Here is a 21,959-nt window from a genome sequence, read left to right on the forward strand (position 1 = left end):
TTTCATGAAACTTGTATTGTTTATTTGTGTTCCAAATTTTTTTAGAGCAAGCATGCACTAAATATTCAAAATGTGCCATTCTATTTTTTTTTTTTTACATATGTGGCATTACAAAAATCGAAGTCATTCCACTTTCACGACAGCTTTTCCCAGTTCTGTCCCTTTCAGCATCTGGATGAAGGCAGCAGGCATCTTCTCAAAGCCCACTGTGACATGTTCCTTGGCCTTAATTTTCCCCTACAACACACAAAAAAATTTATTTGTTGTTGTGATGTGGTCTTGTTTTCTGGATAGATACATTCAATTATCAATTCAGGCTGAAATAAAGTTGACATTTTAAGCCTAAGCATAACATTATGTTCTCCACCACGGGGCAGTGTTTAGGGCCGAGGTGGTTTCTTAGTAACAAGCTGCTTTGTTGGTCAAATTAATGACTGGTCACATGTGCTCTAATGTAAGTAATTTGTTTTGTGAGTGTAACACAGTAGTGGTTTCTACAGAAGAATTTGTAAAATTATGTTCTTTAATACATTTTTTTTTAAAGGCAAAGGTATCTTTTGTAAGCATTTCACTGCCCCTAAAATACTCAGTCAGTTTGTCAATAAATCAGAGGTCTACAGGTCTTGACATCCCCACTTCTCCCCCAAAATGAACACACTGATTTAAACTTTTCTGATTATTACTCTGCTGCGCCAATGGTGATTTACAGTAGACATGCTGATTTAGCAGAAACCCCCAAACCTTAGAACAGAAGGCATTTTATCTAGATCAGCTAAACCTGACATGACTACAGCTTTCACCTCATATCTTTTAAGGTAATTCATTGCAATTAATTCGGCCCACTTATTTGAAACTTGCCTCCTTGAGCCATGTAAGCAGTCTTCTGACAGATGCCTCATCTTTCTCTGGCCACTGAGTGACTTGGAATCCTTCCATCCTAATGCTCTTGACCAGCATGGCCATGTGAGGAAATGGACCTAGAGTGCATTTGGAGAAAGCATAAAAAGCATGGCTGCACGAGTTCATCAATATCTTTAAACATAAAATTTCAGTTCAGTGGAAACTTTAGTTCACTTGACAATATTGAGCCATAGCACCATCTTGTGGTTATATACACCATATGAGCTGTAATAATAGGAGGAAAACCTCAAGTAAAAACCTGCAAATCATTAATCCGTGCCTCGGCATGTGTAATATCAGTTGGCAAAGAGACATTAAAGTCACATTACCCAGCACTTACACATCTGAGGTGTGGTGGCATTGTACAGCGATATTGCACCACACACAGCTATGCGTCCTCGAGGCCTCATCTGATTAAGTGCTGCATTAAAGAAAGCACCTCCAACCTGCACATGAAGGACACACTTATAGGACCAAAAACATAAATTATTTCATTATCCTTAATGCAACAATCCAACATCAAGAAGAGGATAAGTTTTCCTTTGAGTCTGGTTCCATTCAAGGCTCTTTCAAGCATCTAAATTTCAATCAAGATTGCCTTGACAATTTGAATTAAAACATATTATTATTATTATTATTATTATTATTATTATTATTATTATTATTATTATTATTATTATTATTATTGTTGTTGTTGTTGTTGTTGTTGTTTTTGTGGTTGTTATTGCACTCTTATTGAGTAATTATTTTTCTTCATTTTCTTAGTGTAAAATGTCACCATCATGTTAGTTTAGAGCGTGTGTAATTCATAAAAAAATTGGGAGTAAAAAACAATTTTTTTTATTATATTAATAATCTGAGCATCTTACTTACATTCTCAAAGTAGCAGTCATAACCTTCAGGTGAAGCTTGCATCAGTGCCTCATCCAGAGATTGAATGGTCTTGTAGTTGAAAACACAGTCAAAGCCCAACTCCTTCAGGTAGGCCACTTTTTCCTCACTCCCAGCAGAACCCACCACTTTACAGCCTTTAATCTTACAAATCTGACCCACCATGGTGCCCACGGCACCAGCTGCTGCACTCACAAGCACAATCTCACCTGGCTTTACCTGCAGAATATCCTCTAATCCATACAGGGCAGTCAACCTGATGCATAAAGAATTAGCGCATAAGGCAACATTCATGTTGCGAATCTGTTTTGTTTACTTTAGAGATGGTTGGAATTAACAGCTTGTTCTTAATGATAAAACATAATTACCCAGGCATCCCTAGTGCCCCAAGATTTAAGGAAAGTGGGACATTTTTGGGCCAATCATGAGGAATTCGCCTCATGTCAAGGCTAAAGATTGCTTTTCCATTGGTCACGCTGTGTGTCCTCCATCCACATGGAGCGACCACATAACAGCCCACAGGATATTCTGGGTTTCTGCTTTGCAATACCCTAGTAAAAAAAATAACATGCATTGATGTAAGATTTGTTTTATTTTATAAAACCACAAATTACAGCAGAACTGTCTGATCAGTGGTGTGTTTGTTTGTCTTACTTTGCAACTTGAGCTCCAATCTGAACATCACCTTCTTTCATTAAGGTTGAACTCACACCTCTGCAGTAACAGATAAACATACTAACATTTCGCAGCCCAAACAATAAATCATTTGATTACCCAAAAGTCCATCTTGTAACATAATCATGCAAAAATGACATATTGCAGTATTACACTGTATTTTGCTGTATCCAGGACATCAATTTCAGGCTGAGGTAAGCAATAGGTAATGTTGTAGTTGTTATTGTCCTCCCTTATGATTTCAGCTGAAATAATTTACTAAAATACTTCACACCTAAGTATGATCTGAACACGGTCCCCATGAAGACCCTATCAAATTTTTTTTAAGCCACATATAACATGAGGTACATATAAAATACACTAATGGTATGATGTCTCTGTGCAGAATTACAGGGCAAAATGCGTAAGCATGTTTAATAAATTAGTAACTTTTAAACACATTTTTTTTTTTAAATGGCATGTAAACATTGTGATGTTTTCTCTAATATCAGTCAAGCTGTTTGCATGCAATGTCACCATGTTACAATCCATTCTGCTGCTTTCTTTCTAGCCAGGATTAAAAATACATTTCTAGATAAAACCTTTTGCAATAGCACAATCCCTTTATTACATTATCACTGAAAAGCTTTCACATCACAGTGAATACAAATCATGCATTGCAACTAATGTACCTCATATATGGATCAAGGCTGAGAAAGACGGCCTCCAAGAGAACCTCTGAAACAGTTCAATCACATATTATATGTCAGCAATATTTCCTGTATATGCCATGCACCTCTGCCAGCAAACAGGCACACAGTTACCTCCATTTTGCAGCTCAGGTAGTGTTTCCTCTTTAAGCTCAAAATCACTTTCCTTTGGAAAGCCAACAAAATGCTTCCGAAGTGTCCAGACCTTAGCTTTCACCATGTTTCTTTCGCAGTGAAAAACTTTCCTTCTAACACGCTCTACTGTATAAACACTGGAACACCCTGCTTTCATTTCGAGCACTCCACCCATCAACAGCAGATTTCTACGTCCAATCACTGGATGTAGGATAAAGTTAGGTATGCTGTGTAAGTAAACAGTGTCTAAATGAAGAAAGAGAATGCATGCTCATGCCTGTTGGCTCGACTTATACCATTTACTTACTAAAAAGATCAGTTTCGGGTTGAGCTGCATGACTGCAACACGCAAGTCAGTGCATAAGTAAATGCTATTGTATTGTTGCAAGTCAGGATTTCAGCTCATTCCTCAATCTGACAGATTTTTCTTTCCCACCAAATTTACACAATAGTTTAAATGTTTAAATCATTGGTCACAGTGATTCAGGTTTAACCAGTGACGATAGAGTTCACATGTCCTTAAATTATCTGTATTTTCAACTCTTTATAATTCCAAACGTCTAATTTTTACATTTATATACAAACTCTACTGCTCCATCACACCTAAGCACACAAAATAGCCTCAAAACATACAAAGAAAACACTACTTTCCCTCAACTCCACTCAACTATGCATACATTCATTCGTTTATTTGTCTATTTGTAATTGTCAGAGGTTTTTGTTGATCCTGCATCTGCCGAGTCTTTAGTGTCATGGTTTCACGGCAACCTGCTCAGCATCTGAAGATTTAAGCTCTTTGTAGAGAAGCTAGCATTATTATTGTTTAAAATCAGTCATGAATGAAAACCTGACCATCACAACCATCTGTTTATTGAACATCATTTTTCAAATACAGTCCCCATTTGCTGTCATGATTATCTCCACTTCTGTTGAATGACTTTCTAATAGATTTTGAAACTTAACTGTGGAAATTAGTGCTCATTGAAGCAAAAGCATTAGTGAAGCCTGATGTGTAACTGCTGTTTTAATTAATTCCCACAGGCGTTCATTGGGGTTTGTGAGTCCCTGCTTTGCCACAGTGTAATCACAACAAGTAATTAAGCTTTTTATTTAAGCAATCATTTTTTGCAACCCCCACATTTGTTTGCATGTTTTGCTGTTAGACAAAGTAATTTTTTAGTTTGGAAATTTAGGAATGTGTTACGTTTCTACATATGATGATGCAGTTTACTACAGCCTATTACTACATGCTCTGATGACATTTTCAAGTAATATAATATATATATATATTTATTTATTTATTTATTTTTTTTTTTTAATGCTATATATGATAACATGAATCGTCAAGTTTTATGCAAATTTGTGGAATGTCATATTGAATAGACACATTAAAACAAACAGAGGAATGAGTAAACGGGAATATTAAGAAACTTATGTGAAAGATTCTATGATCACACAAATTGTTGGTGAGAATATTGTTTGGATTTTAGACTTTTAGACATTATTGTAGGTCTAATGTGAAAAGCATGCATTTTAGTTGTGTTAAATTATTATACTTGATGGATGCTTCATTGTGTTAATTGTACAACAACACTGAAGGCACACAGCAGGATGCCTTTGGTATATAATAACATTACATTTTCACTTCACTTGAACCAGGAGACCCAAACCTGTTTCAGCATGACCTTGCTCCTGTGCACAATGTAAGCTCTATGAAGATATGATTTACATGGATTGGAGTAGAAGATCTTAAATGGCCTGTTGCAGAGCTCTGACCTCAACCCTACTAAACACCTTTGGGATAAATTGGAACGCTGGCTGGACCCCAGGCCTCCTCACCCTACATCAGATCCTGACTTTACTTACATTCTTGTGGATGAATCAGCACAAATCTTTACAAGCATGTTCTAAAATCTGGAACATCTTTCCAGAAGAGTGAAGGTTACTATAACAGCAAATAGGAATGGGATGTTCACAAAGCACATATGAATCTTATAGTCAGGTGTCCAAAAGGTTTGTCCATGTGTACTGTATGTGTGTAGTACATCATGCAATGGACCAGTGCCCTATCCAGGGTGTATTCCTTCTTCACATCCAGTGCTCCAAGGATAGTTTGGAGATCCACCACAGCCCTTGTTCCAGTGAAAGTAAAAAAAAATGGCATAATGGTAATGCATCATAGTAAAGACACAGTGGGAGAAGTTAGTCATAAATAAATATGCCCATTTACCACTGCATTAGCAGATATTGATAATTCATGTAATCCTTTTATTCTGGCTCACTACTCCCAGTGCATTCAACAAGATATTCCATTTAAAAACCCTGGAGATTTATGCAGACCAGACTCATTTGCTTTAATGCGGCACAAGCAGTTGATGGCATGTTTTTGTAACCTCTCATGTGGACAGTACTGCCAATTCCTACTGAAGTAAAGCAGTTAAATAATAAGCATGGCAAACTATTGTTTTACAATATGTCATTAAATAGCAGATAAAATAACAATTGCCTAATCTGGCTGACTAATGTACAAAGCAATTTGTAATTGAGACACACCCTTGATGTGACCCAAAATGAGGATGGGTTCCCCTTTTGAGTCTGGTTCCTCTCAAGGTTTCTTCTTCGTTCATCTAGAGATTTTGCAAGAACTTGCAAGTGATAACCTACACTATTAGATAAAAAGTTTGTCACTCAATGATTATGAATGATGTTAAAAAAAATGAGTGAAAAAAAACTATTTAAATCACTAATGTGGTACAAAAATTCAGATATTTCCTCACTGGATATTCTTTTGTTAAAAATAATGAGCTTCGGGTTATTAACAGGACCCCTGCTAAATCAGTTTTCTTTTTCTTATCTTCCAAACTGAGATGTATTACTTAGAAAATGTTATATGAGCAATGCATTTTTGAACAGCTATACCAACTAATCATGTGAGCCATGTAAAAGCCAAAATGCCACCCAGCACCTCAACTGTCAACAATATATAAAAATCATTAAAGGGCTAATATTTTAAATGTTTTAATTCACAACAATGCTTTAAGGACAGATTGAGACTGGTGTAATAAGTCATTAAATGTGGAAAAACATTTGACATGATTTATCTTGTTTGCATTTTCTAAGATCATGAACAATTTTATCACTTTGTAGACTTTTGCTTTGTAGCTTTTTATACTCACCTAAATCCTTACATAATGTGCAAATGTTTAATAAACTAATGAGAAAAAAAACCAAAATATATACAGTTTTAGACACATAAAAGGTCATTTCATTCATTCATTATCAATTTATGCTACTTAATGTGTAAAGAACTGTATCACACTCTGAGCATGAGGTGGCAGTACTGTAAATGCTCAAGGTCATGTAGAGAAAAGCATGAAAACACAGAAATCACCACAAAAGAATTCATCAATAATTTAAATAAATATTTCAAGAAACCTGTTGAAAAACATTAAGCCATTTTAGAATATTTTATCATAGCACCATATAGAGGGTGTCAACCATTCTGAGCTGTAATAATAACTCCCCTATCATTACCACCTGATGAGGGGCCTTCTCATCTTAAATCATTTTTTTTGCACTATAGGGCTCTAACGGTATTTTTTTTGGGTACAGGGCTTTCGGTTCGATATTGCAATCATTTTTATGTGCAGAACAGTTCAAATCTAAGTTTCCTTAAAAACGTATAAAGTGGCAAGTTTGTTTATTATCCACTCCGCACTTTGATTTATTTTATTTAATCAATTTAATTCGTGCCTATTTAATTGATTTCTCAATTTAATCAATATAAATAAATTTGTAAAAAGTATTTGATTTATTCTATATTTTTATACAAATATATTATTTAACTAAGCAGACATTTCATTTAAAATTGTTTTAAAAATGCAAACTGTTCAAATGTTGATCATAAATATTAATAATAATAATAATAAAAAACTGTTTATAAAAAAAAAAAAAAAAATTACAAGCAATTCTATGTTTTGCATTTCTTCCCTTTAAATGTACCAACATTAAACCAATTTATAACACGGCTTAAAAACCGAGGCACGTACCATGACTTTTGTGTACCGTTACACCCCTATTGTGCCAAGTGGACAGTGATTTTTGACATAGTTAACATTGTTGACATCTACGGTTGCTCATTTATCAGTACGACAGATTAGTTTTTTCCACTTACACAACAGTAATAACATTTAAAGCCATGGTCACAGTGATTCAGCAGAGTTTGAATCATACCCAGTGACTAATGTGGTCACATCTCTTAAAAGTCTAGATCTTGAACACCTGAAACTGTAAATTTTAATTCACATGGACATGATTTTTCTCAGAGGTGTCAGGGAGAGAGAGAGAGATACTTTATTCATCCCAATGGGAAATGTACAGCTTCCAGCAGTTTCCACAAACATAGGCAATAAGGCATGCAAAATACTAGAAATGTAAAAGGTACATTAAGGGTAAAAAAAAAAAAAAAATATATATATATATATATATATATATATATATATATATATATATATATATATATATATATATATATATATATATATATATATATATATGTTTGTTTAGTCTGTCCAAGTTTAGTGTCTAGACTATCGAGTCCTGTGTGACTAAAAGCTTTTGGAGAGTTATGTGCAATCCGGAGTGTTAATGTGCATAGTGTACAGTGTGTAATGCAAAATAAAGGTTTTACATTAAGAGAAAGTGTTTAGTAAAGCGGCCTTCATTACATTGCAGGGGTTTCAATAAAATATAGGCTCTGAAATACCAAACTGATCTAAACCACAAGCATTCAACCAATACTATAAGATCTTTAAATCTTCTGCCACAGTGCATTCTGAACAAAAGTAACAGCATCACATCTTTACTTGTAAACCACTACAAACCAAAAGAAAAAAAATCTCTGCAAAACAAGATTTTATTACATAGTGTAGTAGGAGACAGTTTATCAGTTGCCATACTGAGCAGGAAGAAAAACCCTCAGACTTTAACAATTGCTTTCCCAATGTTTTCTCCCTGCAGCATCCCCATGAAGGCAGCTGGCATGTTCTCAAATCCAACAGTCACATGCTCTCTACACTTCAGCTTTCCCTGCAGAAGAACACAAAAGACAGTCCACAAAACATGAATTCATGCTGACCCTGAAAGACTGATTATAATCTAACCAGGATGCGTTCAGTGATGTGCAGTCAAAGATTTTAAAGAACTACGACTTGCCTCCTGCAGCCAAATCAACATCCTTCTCTGAGACTCCTCATTCTTATGCTCCCATCTTCCCACCAGGAAACCCTCCATCCGCAACTGCTTAAAGATCATAGGCAGGTGTGGATATGGACCTGTGAGAAGCACACACACATTCAATTCACCATTTGTGATATGCTAGAGAATATATGGCAAACGTAAGTGGACACAAAACGTAAGTGAATCACAACCAAGCAAATTGTTGCTGAAAACTTAGAAGCGCAACATTTAGTAAAACTCCCTTCATCACTGGAAAGAAGCACAAACCCTGTTCCAGCATGACACTCTGCACAAAGCAAGCTCCATTAATACATAGTCAGCCCAAGTTTGGAGTAGAAGAGCTTGAGTGATCTGCACAGAGCCCTGACCACAACTCCAATGAATCACTTCAGACCTCAAATCAGCAAGTGCCTCACTAATAAGCAACACAAATTATTAACACAAATCTTCATCCAGAATATACTGAAAATCCTTCCCAGAACAATGAAAGGTATTATAACTCTGTTAATGACCATGGTTTTGAATTTGGCACATTTGGTCTAGTAGGATGATCACATGCCATAGAGGATGTGCATTAAAATTTGTTCAGTCGTTCATTAATTCATACTTAATAAAAAGAACTGTTCAACCTTTGATTGAAAAAATTCCCCTGCATATGGAGACACACTGAGTGCCTGAACTCGCTCTCTCACATGTTCACCATTTACTGTTCTACACAACACTATATTGGGCCAACAGAAAAAAAAAAAAAAAAAAAAAAAAAGACTGAACTCAAACAACCCTCAACACTCTAGAAAACCATTATCGTGACTTCACATTATATAAATCTGAATGTAACATATATCCTGTTAACTAAAATAAATAAATATGACCATTACAATATACCAGTAACAAAACCTGTTGGCTGTAGGAGTCTTTGGATTATTGATTTACATTTATATAGCAGATTTTTCAGCTCTGGTATCTATCCTAACAAATAAATAAAGTTCATCGTTTAATGTAGACTGACCTGTTTGAGGTTCTATATCGTTGTAAAGAGAAATTCCTCCACAAACAGCGATCCTTCCAAACTGCTTCATCTGGGAGAGAGCAACGCTGGAGAAATGACCTCCAACCTGTTAAAATACATCCAGGTTGTCTTTTACAGCATCAACAAACTCAGATCATCAGTTAATTTCTATTTTATCATCAATTAGGTACTTAAAATAACTTGCTTTTAGAGCAGGAAAAAAAACCTCTTACGTTCTCAAAGAAGCACTCATATCCATCTGGCGAGGCCTGGTTTAGAGCTTCCTCCAGCGAGGGAACACTTTTGTAGTTAAAGGCATAGTCAAAGCCCAGTTCTTTCAGATAGGCCACTTTAGCATCGCTCCCTGCTGAACCCACCACCTTACAGCCTTTCAGTTTAGCGATCTGACCCACGACGCTTCCTACAGCACCAGCCGCCGCGTTCACCAGGAGCGTTTCCCCCTGTTTAATGTCCAACACCTCTTCTAAACCATATAGAGCGGTCAGCCTGTGGCAAGAAATAGGCACATGTGATCTTAACAACAGCAACAAATAGTAAACTGAAAATGAATTGCAGCGAAAATGGATTGTATTGAAAATGGAAATACATATGCTTAAAGCAGCAAGCCCTGCAAACCAGACTAGCAGCGCCATTAAACACAACAAAAATAAAAAAATCACAAAGAATGGCTAAAAGCATTCAAGCTTCCCTTAAAACCATTCAAAACAAGCGGCATGATTCATAAATATTTAATAATTGCAAGTTTTCCAGTGAACCCCAAAGCTGCCAGTCATGATAAAGCCAGCAGCAATTATAAATATTAGCAAATTAGAAATCATCTGTTTCTTCGGAATGAGGCGCGATCACTCACAGCACACATCAGTCTCGAAAGGAAGAGAGTATCTCTAATTGGATTTTCGGTCATCACAGGTAATGCTGATGGCATTAAACAAATGCAAACATTTTAATACATACGTGTAATTTTCCACCTTTATCCTTACTGTTTATTTGAATTCCATATGATTTATCAAGAATGTGTACCCTGGCATGCCGATGCCTCCAAGAGCAAGAGAAAGAGGAACATTCTCAGGCCAGTCGCTCAGGATCTGGGAGAATCCTGTTCCGTTCGATACCGTATGAGTCCTCCATCCGCATCTACCGACCACATGACTGCCCTCAGGAAACGCTGGGTTTTTACTCTGAATTACTCTAAAGAGAAAACATGAGGTGACGAATGAGGTGAAGAAGGGATGAACAGAAATGGCAGAATATAGGCATAAACCGTTTCAATAATGTACAATAAACAACAGAGTTTGTCTTTCTTACTTGGCCACCTGAGTTCCTATCATCACATCTCCTGGGTTCATTCGTACTCTACTGAAAGGCCTGAAATTTTGATCACAATTAATACAACTGTTTTCTCAAAATAAATATGATTAACTCTGCAAACAGATGGTAGCAAATAAAAATATTCATGTTCATATCCAATGTGTGAACTATGAAACAATAATATACTGTAATAGATATAAACAAAATAAAAAATTAACACTATTCAGATTCTGTAAACAATTCTGTAAACAAATATGGAGCAGAATTTTATTTTAAAAAATATCATGACAGTATGCCCAATCTCAGGTCTTAATGCAAAAACTATGAAAGGCAATGTCCAGTATTTACAGAGTAAAAAAAAACACTTTCACTGACCTCAAATCAGGCCTAAGAACAAACAGATGGATGCTTACCGCATGTAGGGATCCACACTTAGGAAAACTGCTTCCACAAGCATTTCTGCAACAATTATTCATAATGAGCAAAAAAACAATACAAGCATCAGTCGGAGCGAAATAGAAATAATGCATTTATACACAAACCTCCATCTTTCGGCTCAGACAGCTGCTCCAGCTTCAGCTCAAAATCACTGTCTTTAGGAAAACCCTTAAAGTGTTGCTTCAGGATCCATACTTTGGCTTGGACCATGATTCCTTGCAGGAGGTACTGTACTGTAAACTTAGCTATGTATCTTGAATTGGGAATGCAGACAGAATTAAAAAAAAAAGTTAATATCAAATGTTACATACTGAGATTCATTATACCAGACTTCATACTCAAATTCCACTTTTAGCCCCAAGGTAATATCATACTGCTATTATAACTGACAACGTTTGACTCACAATATCTACACGTCATCCCTGAAACAATGCCACATCCCTGCCTACAGGCTGTTTAAAGACTCTGCATGTTTGAAAGTACATAACTGTGTGAGCAACTGCTCTGAAGATGAACAAAAGCACATGTAGGTTTCATCCCACTGATGCACACCTTCACTGAATTCTGAGTTCCTCCAGCACAGAACCTAAACCCAAACAATAAATGATGCCATAAATCTTCCTCAGGCAAATGTAAATAAGAACTGAATGTAGTATTTTTACTTACTTATTACTTTATTTTCACACTTTATTATTCTGTATCCTGTCTGTCTTTTTTGTTCATTAAATGTTGTCCATGTTTGGCCTTCTACTTACACCCAGTATTTCATTCTGGACCCCTTCTACTTTTAGATTAACACCAGTGATTTATGCAGTACCTTGAGATTTAATATTATACTAAAGTGTAATTGATTGGAAAGATAATTACACCTGTGCTGTTGCCTACAAAGCTCATTCATGTAGGAAAACTGTACATGTAAAGTAATTGTTTTATTATTATTTTTTTTTCTTATATCAGATTTTAAATGTTGGGAGTTTTTTGTGGGAAAAATAATGAATCCTAGTCCTCCCATTAATAAATAAATACAACAACAACAACAACAACAACAACAACAATAATAATAATAATAATAATAATAATAATAATAAATTATTCAATTCCAGATTCTGCCACACAAACATCAGCAGACTGAAACTAAAATATGAGAAAAGTTCCCATAATTATCCCATTATTTCTGGAATCAAACAGCAGACTATCAGTGCAGCTTGAACTATAACCGAAAGTAAAATCTATTTCCACGCCATCATACCAAATTATACAAAATGTATTTTATTTAAATAATTTTATAAATAGTTTATAAAGTCTAAATATTATCCATATATATGTATAATTCTTGTTCTCACTTCGTGCTCTGGCTCTCCCCGCAACTCTGCGCTCGTGAACCGGACGTGTGAGGGCGGGCGTTCGGCGTGATTCCTTCCTTTTCATAGGTTGACGCTTTATCGTCTGGATTTTGATTGACTGTTAGAGTTGCAAAAAAAATACATATTTTTATTTTAAGTAACCGTAATTGTAAATCGCATATTTATATGTTTTCCATAATGAAATTACCATTTTTGAAATGTAATATTTATTTAATACTTTTTAATATAAATAAACCGCCCACTCGCAAGAAATGACGTAGGCGTGCGCGCGCCCTTTCTGTCGGTTTTTGAAAAGGCTTCGCGAGACGATGATGCACGCGCGTTCACTGAGGTGTTAGCCACACTGCTAACGGTTTGCGACAAACGGGCACAAACTGGCCACAATTACAGCATTATAAACAGGTAAAAAATATATCTATCTATATATAAAATATAATATATATTAAATATATATCAATGTATATATGTAATTATCCAGTTGGTGTGTATTTGTTTACTGTCTTTAGCTAGTCCGCTAGCTCGACCTAACCCTTACCTTAGTTCGGGTATTTTACAAAAAAGTTATTTACTGATTAGTAAGTTATCATTTTAATAAGGGGACATGAGTTATTAGTTATTATATCGCACAGTACCATAGTGTCTGTAATAAGTCTCTAACTGACTGCAGCAACTCAAATCACAGGATTGTATTACTGCTCTGGATCTAATGTTGTGCTTCGTTTTATAACAAATCATTAATAAGTATGTGCATTAATAATATGATCATTATAATCAGGTGTGGGGCAATTTTGCGTTGAAAATTGACTATAAATATTACTGTGGTAAATTTTGTGTAAGGAGACGTTCATGTGACTTTTATAAAAAGGAGTTTCTTGAATTTAGGAGCATGCACTGTCTCTACATTTATCTATCAGTCTTTCTGTATCACTCTCTCGTCTGTATGTCTGTCTGTCTGTCTGTCTGTCTAATTCACCCATCTACTTAATGTCCCTTAATGATTCCACTTCTGTTGCTCTTTCTACCAGCAGCCATCTCTGTCATGTTTTTATTTCTTATGTAATGTGAATTGTGGTCTTCTGAAGTCTGGCATCACATCACTTCGGGGTAACTAGATCATTAAATTGGTATCAATGTCTATAGACACATTACTTGTGTACTGATTCTTATATACACAAAATCTTATTAGTCAATGGTCTACTAGCAAACTGTGCATAACATTTTTTGAAATTTTTTGTGCCCAAATATTTTTGGAAATTATAATATTTTCAAAAATATTAATAATATTATTATGACAACAAACAGCTAAATAATTATTGAAAATATTTGGGCATGCGCACATTTAAAAAAAAAAATAAAAAAAAAAAAAATAAAATAAAATAAAATTATATAATGTGCGCATGCCCAAATATTTTCAAAAATTATTTAGCTGTTTGTTGTCATAATAATAATAATATTAATGCAAATTTTGTTTGTCATTCCACAGTCTTTTGTACTATAGCAATACTGAAGAAAAAAAATCAAGCATCTGTAACATTTCTCTTATTTTATTTTCCTAATATGCATGACATGCTTCCACTTGCTCTCCATCAACTTCTTCCACAATTTTGTTCAAAGGCCAATTAACAACCAGATGCATCTTTCAATAAATGACACCAATCCTCTTGTGTTCATTTAATGCTCTGTAAAAACAAAACAAAAATCTCCTAGGAGCAGTTTTATTTTGTAAATTCCTTTATTTCTTTGGTCTGTAGGTACAATATATCTGACTTTTAATTTCATAATTTACTGCAGGTAAAAAAAGTTTAAGCTTTTTTGGGGGCTCCACTTTCAATCAATCATGCTTGATGGGGAGCGGTTCATTGAGGCGCTGTCACGGTTGGGTTATCCAAATGCATCTGCACTTAAAAGTTCAGAATTTGATTGGTTGTTTGAAGCTGCACCGGACAACCTGCATCTTTTGCGTGTCTTTTGTCACCGTCTGAACCGCAAGAATGCTCTCACACCAGAAGAAGTGCAAGCCTTTCTGGTGCTACGTGAATCTGGAAAGCCCATCTTGGATGAAGCAACACTTGGTGATCTCTTAAAAACATGTGGAACTAGCGATGCAGGTGGATCGCTATCCTCTCTTTGTGGAGAGGAGGACGTTTCGGTGGAAGATTTAGAGGCTGAACTCCAGGCCCTTCGGAAAGAGAAGCAGCTGAAGTTGCGAAGACTAAAAAAGTTGCAGGTGTTGGCTGCCAGCCGGGGTGCCGACTCGTCTGCATGTCTAGGGCTACTCCAGAAAGGTAGCAGCGCAATGAAAGATGCCAGCTCTGCTCTCGCTGTTGAAAATGCAGCAACAAATGCTGCCTTGGAAGGTCTTGTGAAGGAGACGCAGAAGCTTGCTGGTTTCTTAAATACCGAGGTCTTTTCAGTGGAACAAAATAATGAAACCTCTGCACCTCCCACTACTCAGTCAGTGCTGGTCTCTCAGCTTCGTCTGGAACCCTACCTCCACCAAGAGGAACAAAACACCAAAGCTTTAGCCACCTACACCCAGCATCAGTTCTTCCAGGGCATCTCAGACTTGGTAGAGACCTCAACAGCAAAACGCTTCCAGCTGACCGAGCTGAGCAGCTGCAGTGAGAGTGAGGAAGAGGATAATGAGAAGCTTGTGGAGAGCAGGAGGAAGGAGATGGCCCAGTTGCAGTGGGCTCACATTGTAGCACAGCACCAGTTGCTAAAGGAGCAGGCAGAGGAGCATGGAGATCAAGCATTGAGAAACTGGCTCACTGAGAAGCTCAGCAGCCAAACGCAGGTATATGTACACACTAAATAATTTTTATTTAGATGTTTTTATGATTCCTCTTCAAAGATTTAATGTAGGACCATCTTAAAATGAAAACGCATGCATCAAAATTTACTGTGGCCCAATCATGACTATGATTTTTATGCCCTAGATGAGAATAAACAATATGATGAATAAAAATATTCCTTAATAAAACGTTACCTGGGCTGCTTACAAAATGTAGCTAAATACATTACAAGAATTGCTACTTTCATATTTGTTCTCCTTAAAAATTGTGTTTTCATGTGCTTTTCACTTTTTACTTGTGCTGTAATGCTAAAAGTAATTTTTTCATTTTTTGGATACACTTTCAAAGAAATGTTGCAGGCCCTTTTATAAACACTAATGATTGCAAAAACATATACATTTAGTTGACTAATATCTATACAATTATGTTGGTTAGTGCAGCATTGTTTCTTGCACTGTAATATTTTTCCATCTTTTGTATTTTTTTTTTATTGTTTCTCTTTTTCTCTCCCCTTTCTAGCCAATGAGCTCACTGCAAGCCTCCAGACGTGAACCTGCTCTGCACTCTGAACTGCTCTCTGTTCAGTCTGATCTCAATGTTCTGATGCAAGAGCCTGTCCGATCTGCTCTGCGTGACAGTGCGCGTCTGCTGAACGTGCCTGTGGTGCGCGGTGACCTGGCGCTTCAAATAGCCAGACAGAACTATTACACAGCCAGGCAGACTGAGGTCAGGGACCAGCTCCTCAGACAGAAGGCATCGTTTGAGGTGCTGCGGATGGCGCAGGACACTGAGCTCAAGAGGGGGCAAAAGACTGTGACTCAACTCGACGAGGTCATCAACAGGCTTGAGGGGGCATCTCGGCGTGCAGCTCAGAGAGGGAACATGATGACCCAGCCTGAGCTGACCCAATCACCCTGCCTAGGGCTCAACGCAAAACTGCAGGTTATCAGCTCTAAAGATGTAGCTTTTAGCAGGTGAGGATAAATTAATGAAGACTGAAACTGTGTTTGCTCATTGCTGTGCTATAGATTAAACAAATTACCTTTTAACCTGGACATCATCTAATGCAGTGGTCCCCAACCCCTGGGCGGTCAGCGGGTCAATTGGTACACACAAAAAATGCATAACTTACATTATTTTCGTTGTATGTATAATCTGATTCTGAACAATGTTTTATTTTGGAAAATTACCGGATTCTTTCCGCCACATCTGTCTATGACTCACTCTTGATGCATGTCAAGATGCTTGCCTCGGTCACATGTCTTACCTCCATCTGCTAACCTCTAAAAGGGGCTGTTCCGGCCAGTAACACAATACATTGCCGTTAAATTAAAACCCCCAGGCTAGCACAACAAACAAAAAAAAAAAAAACACATTGGATTCACATTTATTATAATATATAGAAAGTACCCGTCGTATCGTTTGATTTTGTTGTATTTATCTGCCACACCTTAAAGGCCGGTCCTATATTGTCTGACATTAAACCGGTCCGTTGTGCAAAAAAGGTTGGGGACCGCTGATCTAACTTTATTTCATTCTCATTGTACCTGTGCTCTTTTCAGCGATTCACAATTAAATTACATACTAGCTTCTAATTTCTGTGTGTGTGTGTCTCAGACTTTTGCACATGCTGGAACTGGGTGATCTCTCTCAGTGTAAGGATCCTCTCCTGACATATGGGAGGTTGGAAACTAAGGCATCCAGCTTACAAAAAGAGCTTGCATCTGTTCAGGATGCTTTGGGACGGGCAGCTCAGGAGCAGGGCTACTGCAGTGTGCGGTTAGAGCGTGACCGTGACGCTCTGGAGCGCTCTACCTACTCGGATATTGTGCAGCCGCTCCTGAGGCCGCAGGTACGTGCTATAGCCACACCTGCTCCGGAGCTCTGCCCTAACGCACAGGTATGTTTTCCTCACACCTATAAATTCCTCAACATCATCGCCGTTTTCCATTCTGAGAGCTCGCGGGTAGCGTGAGATGGTTTTAATTATTATCCGCTTGCATATCTGGTGGCGGTACTGCATGATTTTTATTGGGTGCTTTTACATTCTGGGGTCCGGAGTGTTATCTGCCTCTCCCACTAAATTCTCTTGGTGTAATATATTGTTGGGAATCAGCTGGGAAGTATCTTGGAAAACAAAACATGTAATTCTTTATCTAATTTTTGTTTTCTTTAAATTGCATGTATGAACATTTTATGCAAAAAAAAGATCTGTAAAACAAAAACCCTATTAAAGTGTAGTTTTGTAACTTTGGCGCTTTTGCGAAAAAAAAAACCCAACTTATATCTGCACAAACTGTAGCACTGATGTATTGTCTAATTTCTTATTAAAATAAAACTGTTCGTTCAATTCTTTTGTATATAGGAAGTATCTGTTGTTCTGAGTGAGCTGGAGGAAAAGCAGAAGACCCTGTACAAGCTTTTGCAGGACATTGTGGGAGACTTGAGAACCAAAAGGGCTCGACTAGAGCAGAGTGCCATCCTCAGACGAGAGAGAGAACTGTATGTGTACTTTCATCTGGACCCCACGCTGCTCAACAAGGTTGTTAATGAAATGGAGAGCAGAGCGGGTGTTAAGTAGACCGAGGAGAAGAATGTACTTCTGACCACAAAGGAACAGAGCTCTGAAGCTGAAGCCAGGAAAGATGAGATGCAGTTTTGACTCGGCGTGCTCAAGTTTGTCCTGTGCCTTTTTTGGATTCTGGACTGCCTTTACTGCAGAGCTACTCAAAATATCAATGACCTATGACTGTAATGTAATACTTTTGCTTGTATATCAAAGGTTGACACTTTTTTAACAAGAAACCTTGTTGATAAAATATGTATGTGCCTTTTCTAAATGTGTGTTTGGTATGGTTTGACTTCCTGTTATCTATTAGCACTAGTTACTATTAAAAAATATATACTCTGATTAAAATTTTTCAATTTGAATAGACATTTTTTTGTTGAGTTTAAATCTGACCGTACAAAAATGTTTTTATGTATTTGTTAAATTTCTTCATTTTATAAAAATTCCTTATTTGATTTATCGGTAAATAATTATTTGTGTAACTTATTAATGCACATAATTTGATAATTTAATTTAAGCCTACTCTAACTAAGAAATACATGCCTTTGTGTATGGTTTTAGGTCATTTGATGAGTAAGAACAGAGAAGTAGGTGAGATGGAGTGTCGTCCCTGTAGCACATTGACTGCAGGTTGTCTGTCTGCAGCTGCTCAGAGGGTCATGACTGCCTTGAGAGCTCAGTATGCAGGCAGAATAAACGGAGCACAAAGTGAGTCAGGCTTAGGAAGAAATGTGGAGGAATGTGAGCGTGTGTTTTGTATGATCAGATTTAGCCATGGCACCAGTCTGATGATCTGTATTTAGTGATGGTAGCAGTAATTGTGAGTCTGATAAAAGGTGAAAACCTATTTGATCTTGTAACAAATATCACCATCCTTTTTGGGAAAGAAATGTATTTTTGGAACTAAAATTGCTTATGTATAGCTAAATGGAGAATGTGTGGTATAATGTGCCAGTCAATAAAATATCTAGAATTACCCAGACAGCCAACTCGACCTGAATTTATCAACTCAGTTTATTAGGTTTAACTGATGTTGCTTTTCACTGATGAACATTTCATAGCTGCTGTGTACAATATAAAGTTGCCTATTGCATATTTGCATTCCAACTAATGGGTTTTTGAATTACTTCCAAAATCTAGATGATTGTGATCTGAATTTTAAAATACTGTTTCGTTGTTCTAAAAAGAAGGTTGTATTTTGCTTGTTCAGCAGTAGACTTTCTCAGCACAGTCCCCAGGCTGTCCCAAAATCAGGGCACCTTCAACAAAACTGCAGTGCCACACACAGAGACCAACATGTGAGTTCTTGAACAAGCTAATTAAAAAAAAAGTCAGTTGTGACTGTCATTATTTTTAGATACTTTGTAGTAAAGATAAAAGACTGCCTAAGATCTGCACTTGTCCTATATAAGGCTTATGTAAGCTATAACAGGGAAAGCATTGTAAATCTTCAGCCTGACCTTGTACAGAAGCACATCTATAACAATAAATCCAGAATAAGTAGTTTCCCAGCCCCCCTAAACATTTCACCTGTAAAAATCTGGCAAAGTGATTAAAAATCCTCTGTTTGTTCTTTCCAGACTTTACAAGGGAAGAGAGAGGCAATTATTAGAACACTCCCCATTCACAGAGAAGTTCCTCTGTCATCCTGACCTCCGGCAGTTACACAATCAAGATAACACATATAATCAGTGCAGAGCAGATAACCGTGGTAATTGGAGGCAAAGGGATTGTGGAGATGATGTCAGTCTGTCAGGATTTAATTCTGGTAATAATATCCATGGTCTCAGTAGAAGCCCTCCAGAGCTAGATCTACAGGGAGAAGAGCTTTTCCAAAGGAATGGCTTTGTTAGACGGGGAAGCCCACAGGCTGTCATGGAATTACCAGAGACACGTAGTGAGATCTTCAATAAGAGCAAAAGAATCCAGCTACTGGCTTGTAATGAAGAGGATTGTAAAATAGAGGCAATAACTCACACCCCTGCTGTAAAGAGACAGCGGTTTGCTAATGTGCAAATACCCATCATCACCTGTTCGAAACAGTTTGAGGAAGACTATTCTGGGCAAAAAAACGAAGATGTGAGAACATACAAAAACCTTGATACGGTGCAGTTTTGCTGCTTTGAAGACAAAACAAAAATAACCAAAGAAGTTGATCTAAATTCTTACGCAGAAACAAGCGAGAAGCTTAAATTTAATTCAGTTTTGTTTGAGGGAGTCTTTAAAGAAAGTAGTGACAAAGTATGTGAAACTGGACAGAAAGAAATAGAAGAATACTCAAGCTCTTCAACATCCAGAAAAGAGAGTCAGAAAACTAGCCCTGTCTTGGATGACTCCTGTCATGATTCAGATACAAATAAAATACCAACTAATGAAGGCGATCTGTTTGTTCATCACAATTTGGTTTCGCTTAGTGACCGTGATCAGTACACAAAGGACAGAGAAAACGCAGCTGCGGTGGAGACAGGTCCAGCCGTAACTAAACATGTCTGTCATGATGCTGGTAAGTGTAATAACTCTTGCACTGCCAGTAGGTGGAGCTCAAACACTTGGCTTCCATGAGATCCCCAGAGCAGTGACACTTCAGTTAAACACTAGCGATTGAAAGATACACTATATTGCCAAAAGTCTGCGAACACCTGACCTTTACTGCCATATGTGGTTTTGCTCTAAACCTTTACAACAAAGCTGAAGGCACACAATAGTACAGGACGTCTTTGGATGTAGTATAATAAAACTTGGAAACCCAAACCTGTTTCAGCATTGTGCATAAAGCGAGCTCCATGAAGATATGGTTCGGAGAGGAAGATCTTGAGTGGCCTGCTATAGATCTCTGATCACATCCCTACTGAATACCTTTGTGATCAATTGGAACACTGACTGCACCCCAGGCCTCCTCATCTCACTTACATCATTACCTGACTTCACTAACACCCTTGTGGCCGATGAATACAAATGTCCACAACACACTCCAAAATATAATGGAACATCTTCCCAGAAGAGTGGAGGGAAATATAAGAGCAAATTGGGGAATGTGATGCTCAAAAAGCACATACCTACTTATGACCAGGTGTCCGCAAACTTTTGCCAATATTGTTTAGGATTATTTTAGTGACTTCTTTGAATCTTGTTCATTGAAATTAATCTTTTTTGAGTCCTTTAGTTAATTTTGTTACTTTGATAAGAAATAATGCTACATTTTTAATAAACAGATTCCCCAACACGTCTGTATACACTAACTTTCAATATAGCTCCAATAATGACTTATGACAATGCAGCTAAGCCAAAATTCAGACAACAAAAACCGATCTATTGCTATCGTGTAGCATCTGTATAGCAACAATAATCATATATATATATATATATATATATATATATATATATATATATATATATATATATATATATATATATATATATATTATAAACATATAATAGATATTATTACGATTATTAAAGACTCGTTTGCGATGAACGAGTTCATGAACGACCCATCACTATTAAACACTACTTAACAAGTACTAAATATCCATTAATAATAATAGCAATAATAATAATCTTTGATGGTGCAGCCCCTTTTACTACATACAATTCAGTTCAATGAGAGTCAAAATGAAAATGAGATAAGACCTAAGCAGAGACATGAGTGCCATGCTGAAACGTGCAGCAGTAGCAGTAAGGTGTATTGCATTACATCCTTGAAGGTAGTTCTTGCAGAAGTGAACTGATATGGGTTCCTGGCATCTAGGTTTTGTTCCTTTCTTGTAATCAGTGTGCAGTGGGTCATTAAGCAGGGTGAGTCAGGAGATACAGGCTGTACAACTTGTACCTGCTTTTATAGATTTAAGTCTTAGGTTCTCATCCTTAAGCCAAGTTTCCTCATTGATGATTGCCTTCTGCTAGTGTTCTGAGCTTGTCAATACCACA

General features: G+C 36.9%; 4 protein-coding genes across 11 annotated transcripts in view; 2 read left to right on the forward strand and 2 right to left on the reverse strand.

Moving 5' to 3' along the window:
- Positions 1-3,577, reverse strand: LOC310726979 (prostaglandin reductase 1-like). The gene is made up of 8 exons (XM_083543013.1): positions 3,270-3,577; positions 3,138-3,183; positions 2,446-2,505; positions 2,160-2,342; positions 1,774-2,047; positions 1,241-1,346; positions 859-977; positions 1-237 (listed from the first exon to the last, which is right to left on the reverse strand). Exons 1-8 carry the CDS (start codon positions 3,463-3,465, stop codon positions 124-126), a joined length of 1,098 nt encoding a protein of 365 aa, XP_083399139.1. The 5' UTR covers positions 3,466-3,577; the 3' UTR covers positions 1-123.
- A 4,610-nt stretch (positions 3,578-8,187) lies between these two features.
- LOC310727002 (prostaglandin reductase 1-like) lies at positions 8,188-12,714 on the reverse strand. Its single transcript, XM_083543034.1, has 9 exons — positions 12,648-12,714; positions 11,409-11,557; positions 11,280-11,325; positions 10,864-10,923; positions 10,579-10,746; positions 9,771-10,044; positions 9,538-9,643; positions 8,505-8,623; positions 8,188-8,378 (listed from the first exon to the last, which is right to left on the reverse strand). The coding sequence occupies exons 2-9, from the start codon at positions 11,512-11,514 to the stop codon at positions 8,268-8,270; spliced, it is 990 nt and encodes a 329-aa protein (XP_083399160.1). The 5' UTR covers positions 11,515-11,557; positions 12,648-12,714; the 3' UTR covers positions 8,188-8,267.
- A 211-nt stretch (positions 12,715-12,925) lies between these two features.
- haus3 (HAUS augmin-like complex, subunit 3) lies at positions 12,926-19,014 on the forward strand. Of its 3 annotated transcripts, none has more exons than XM_083541470.1 (5): positions 12,926-13,070; positions 14,152-15,465; positions 15,983-16,437; positions 17,081-17,363; positions 17,829-19,014. In XM_083541470.1, exons 2-5 carry the CDS (start codon positions 14,506-14,508, stop codon positions 18,042-18,044), a joined length of 1,914 nt encoding a protein of 637 aa, XP_083397596.1. In that variant the 5' UTR covers positions 12,926-13,070; positions 14,152-14,505; the 3' UTR covers positions 18,045-19,014. The 3 variants fall into 3 exon arrangements, with proteins under 3 accessions (XP_083397596.1, XP_083397598.1, XP_083397597.1); XM_083541472.1 differs by having other exon boundaries at positions 17,081-17,315; XM_083541471.1 differs by having other exon boundaries at positions 12,927-13,070; positions 14,420-15,465.
- poln (polymerase (DNA directed) nu) overlaps positions 18,572-21,959 on the forward strand; it is a gene marked incomplete at its 5' end in the record, with an annotated part of 56,567 nt that continues 53,179 nt past the window's right edge. For 4 of the 6 annotated variants that reach the window (XR_014533642.1, XR_014533643.1, XM_083541410.1 and 1 more), the window contains 3 exons: positions 18,572-18,740; positions 19,243-19,330; positions 19,613-20,535. Coding sequence is in view for 3 of the 6 variants with exons in the window: in XM_083541410.1 (XP_083397536.1) it covers positions 18,572-18,740; positions 19,243-19,330; positions 19,613-20,535 (1,180 nt within the window). Of the gene's footprint in view, positions 18,741-19,242; positions 19,331-19,612; positions 20,536-21,959 lie in introns of those variants that run through there. The other 2 variants (XM_083541411.1, XM_083541412.1) reach the window with 2 other exon arrangements.

The sequence above is a fragment of the Silurus aristotelis genome, assembly GCF_946808225.1.
Source record: "Silurus aristotelis genome assembly, chromosome: 5".
Taxonomy (NCBI): domain Eukaryota; kingdom Metazoa; phylum Chordata; class Actinopteri; order Siluriformes; family Siluridae; genus Silurus; species Silurus aristotelis.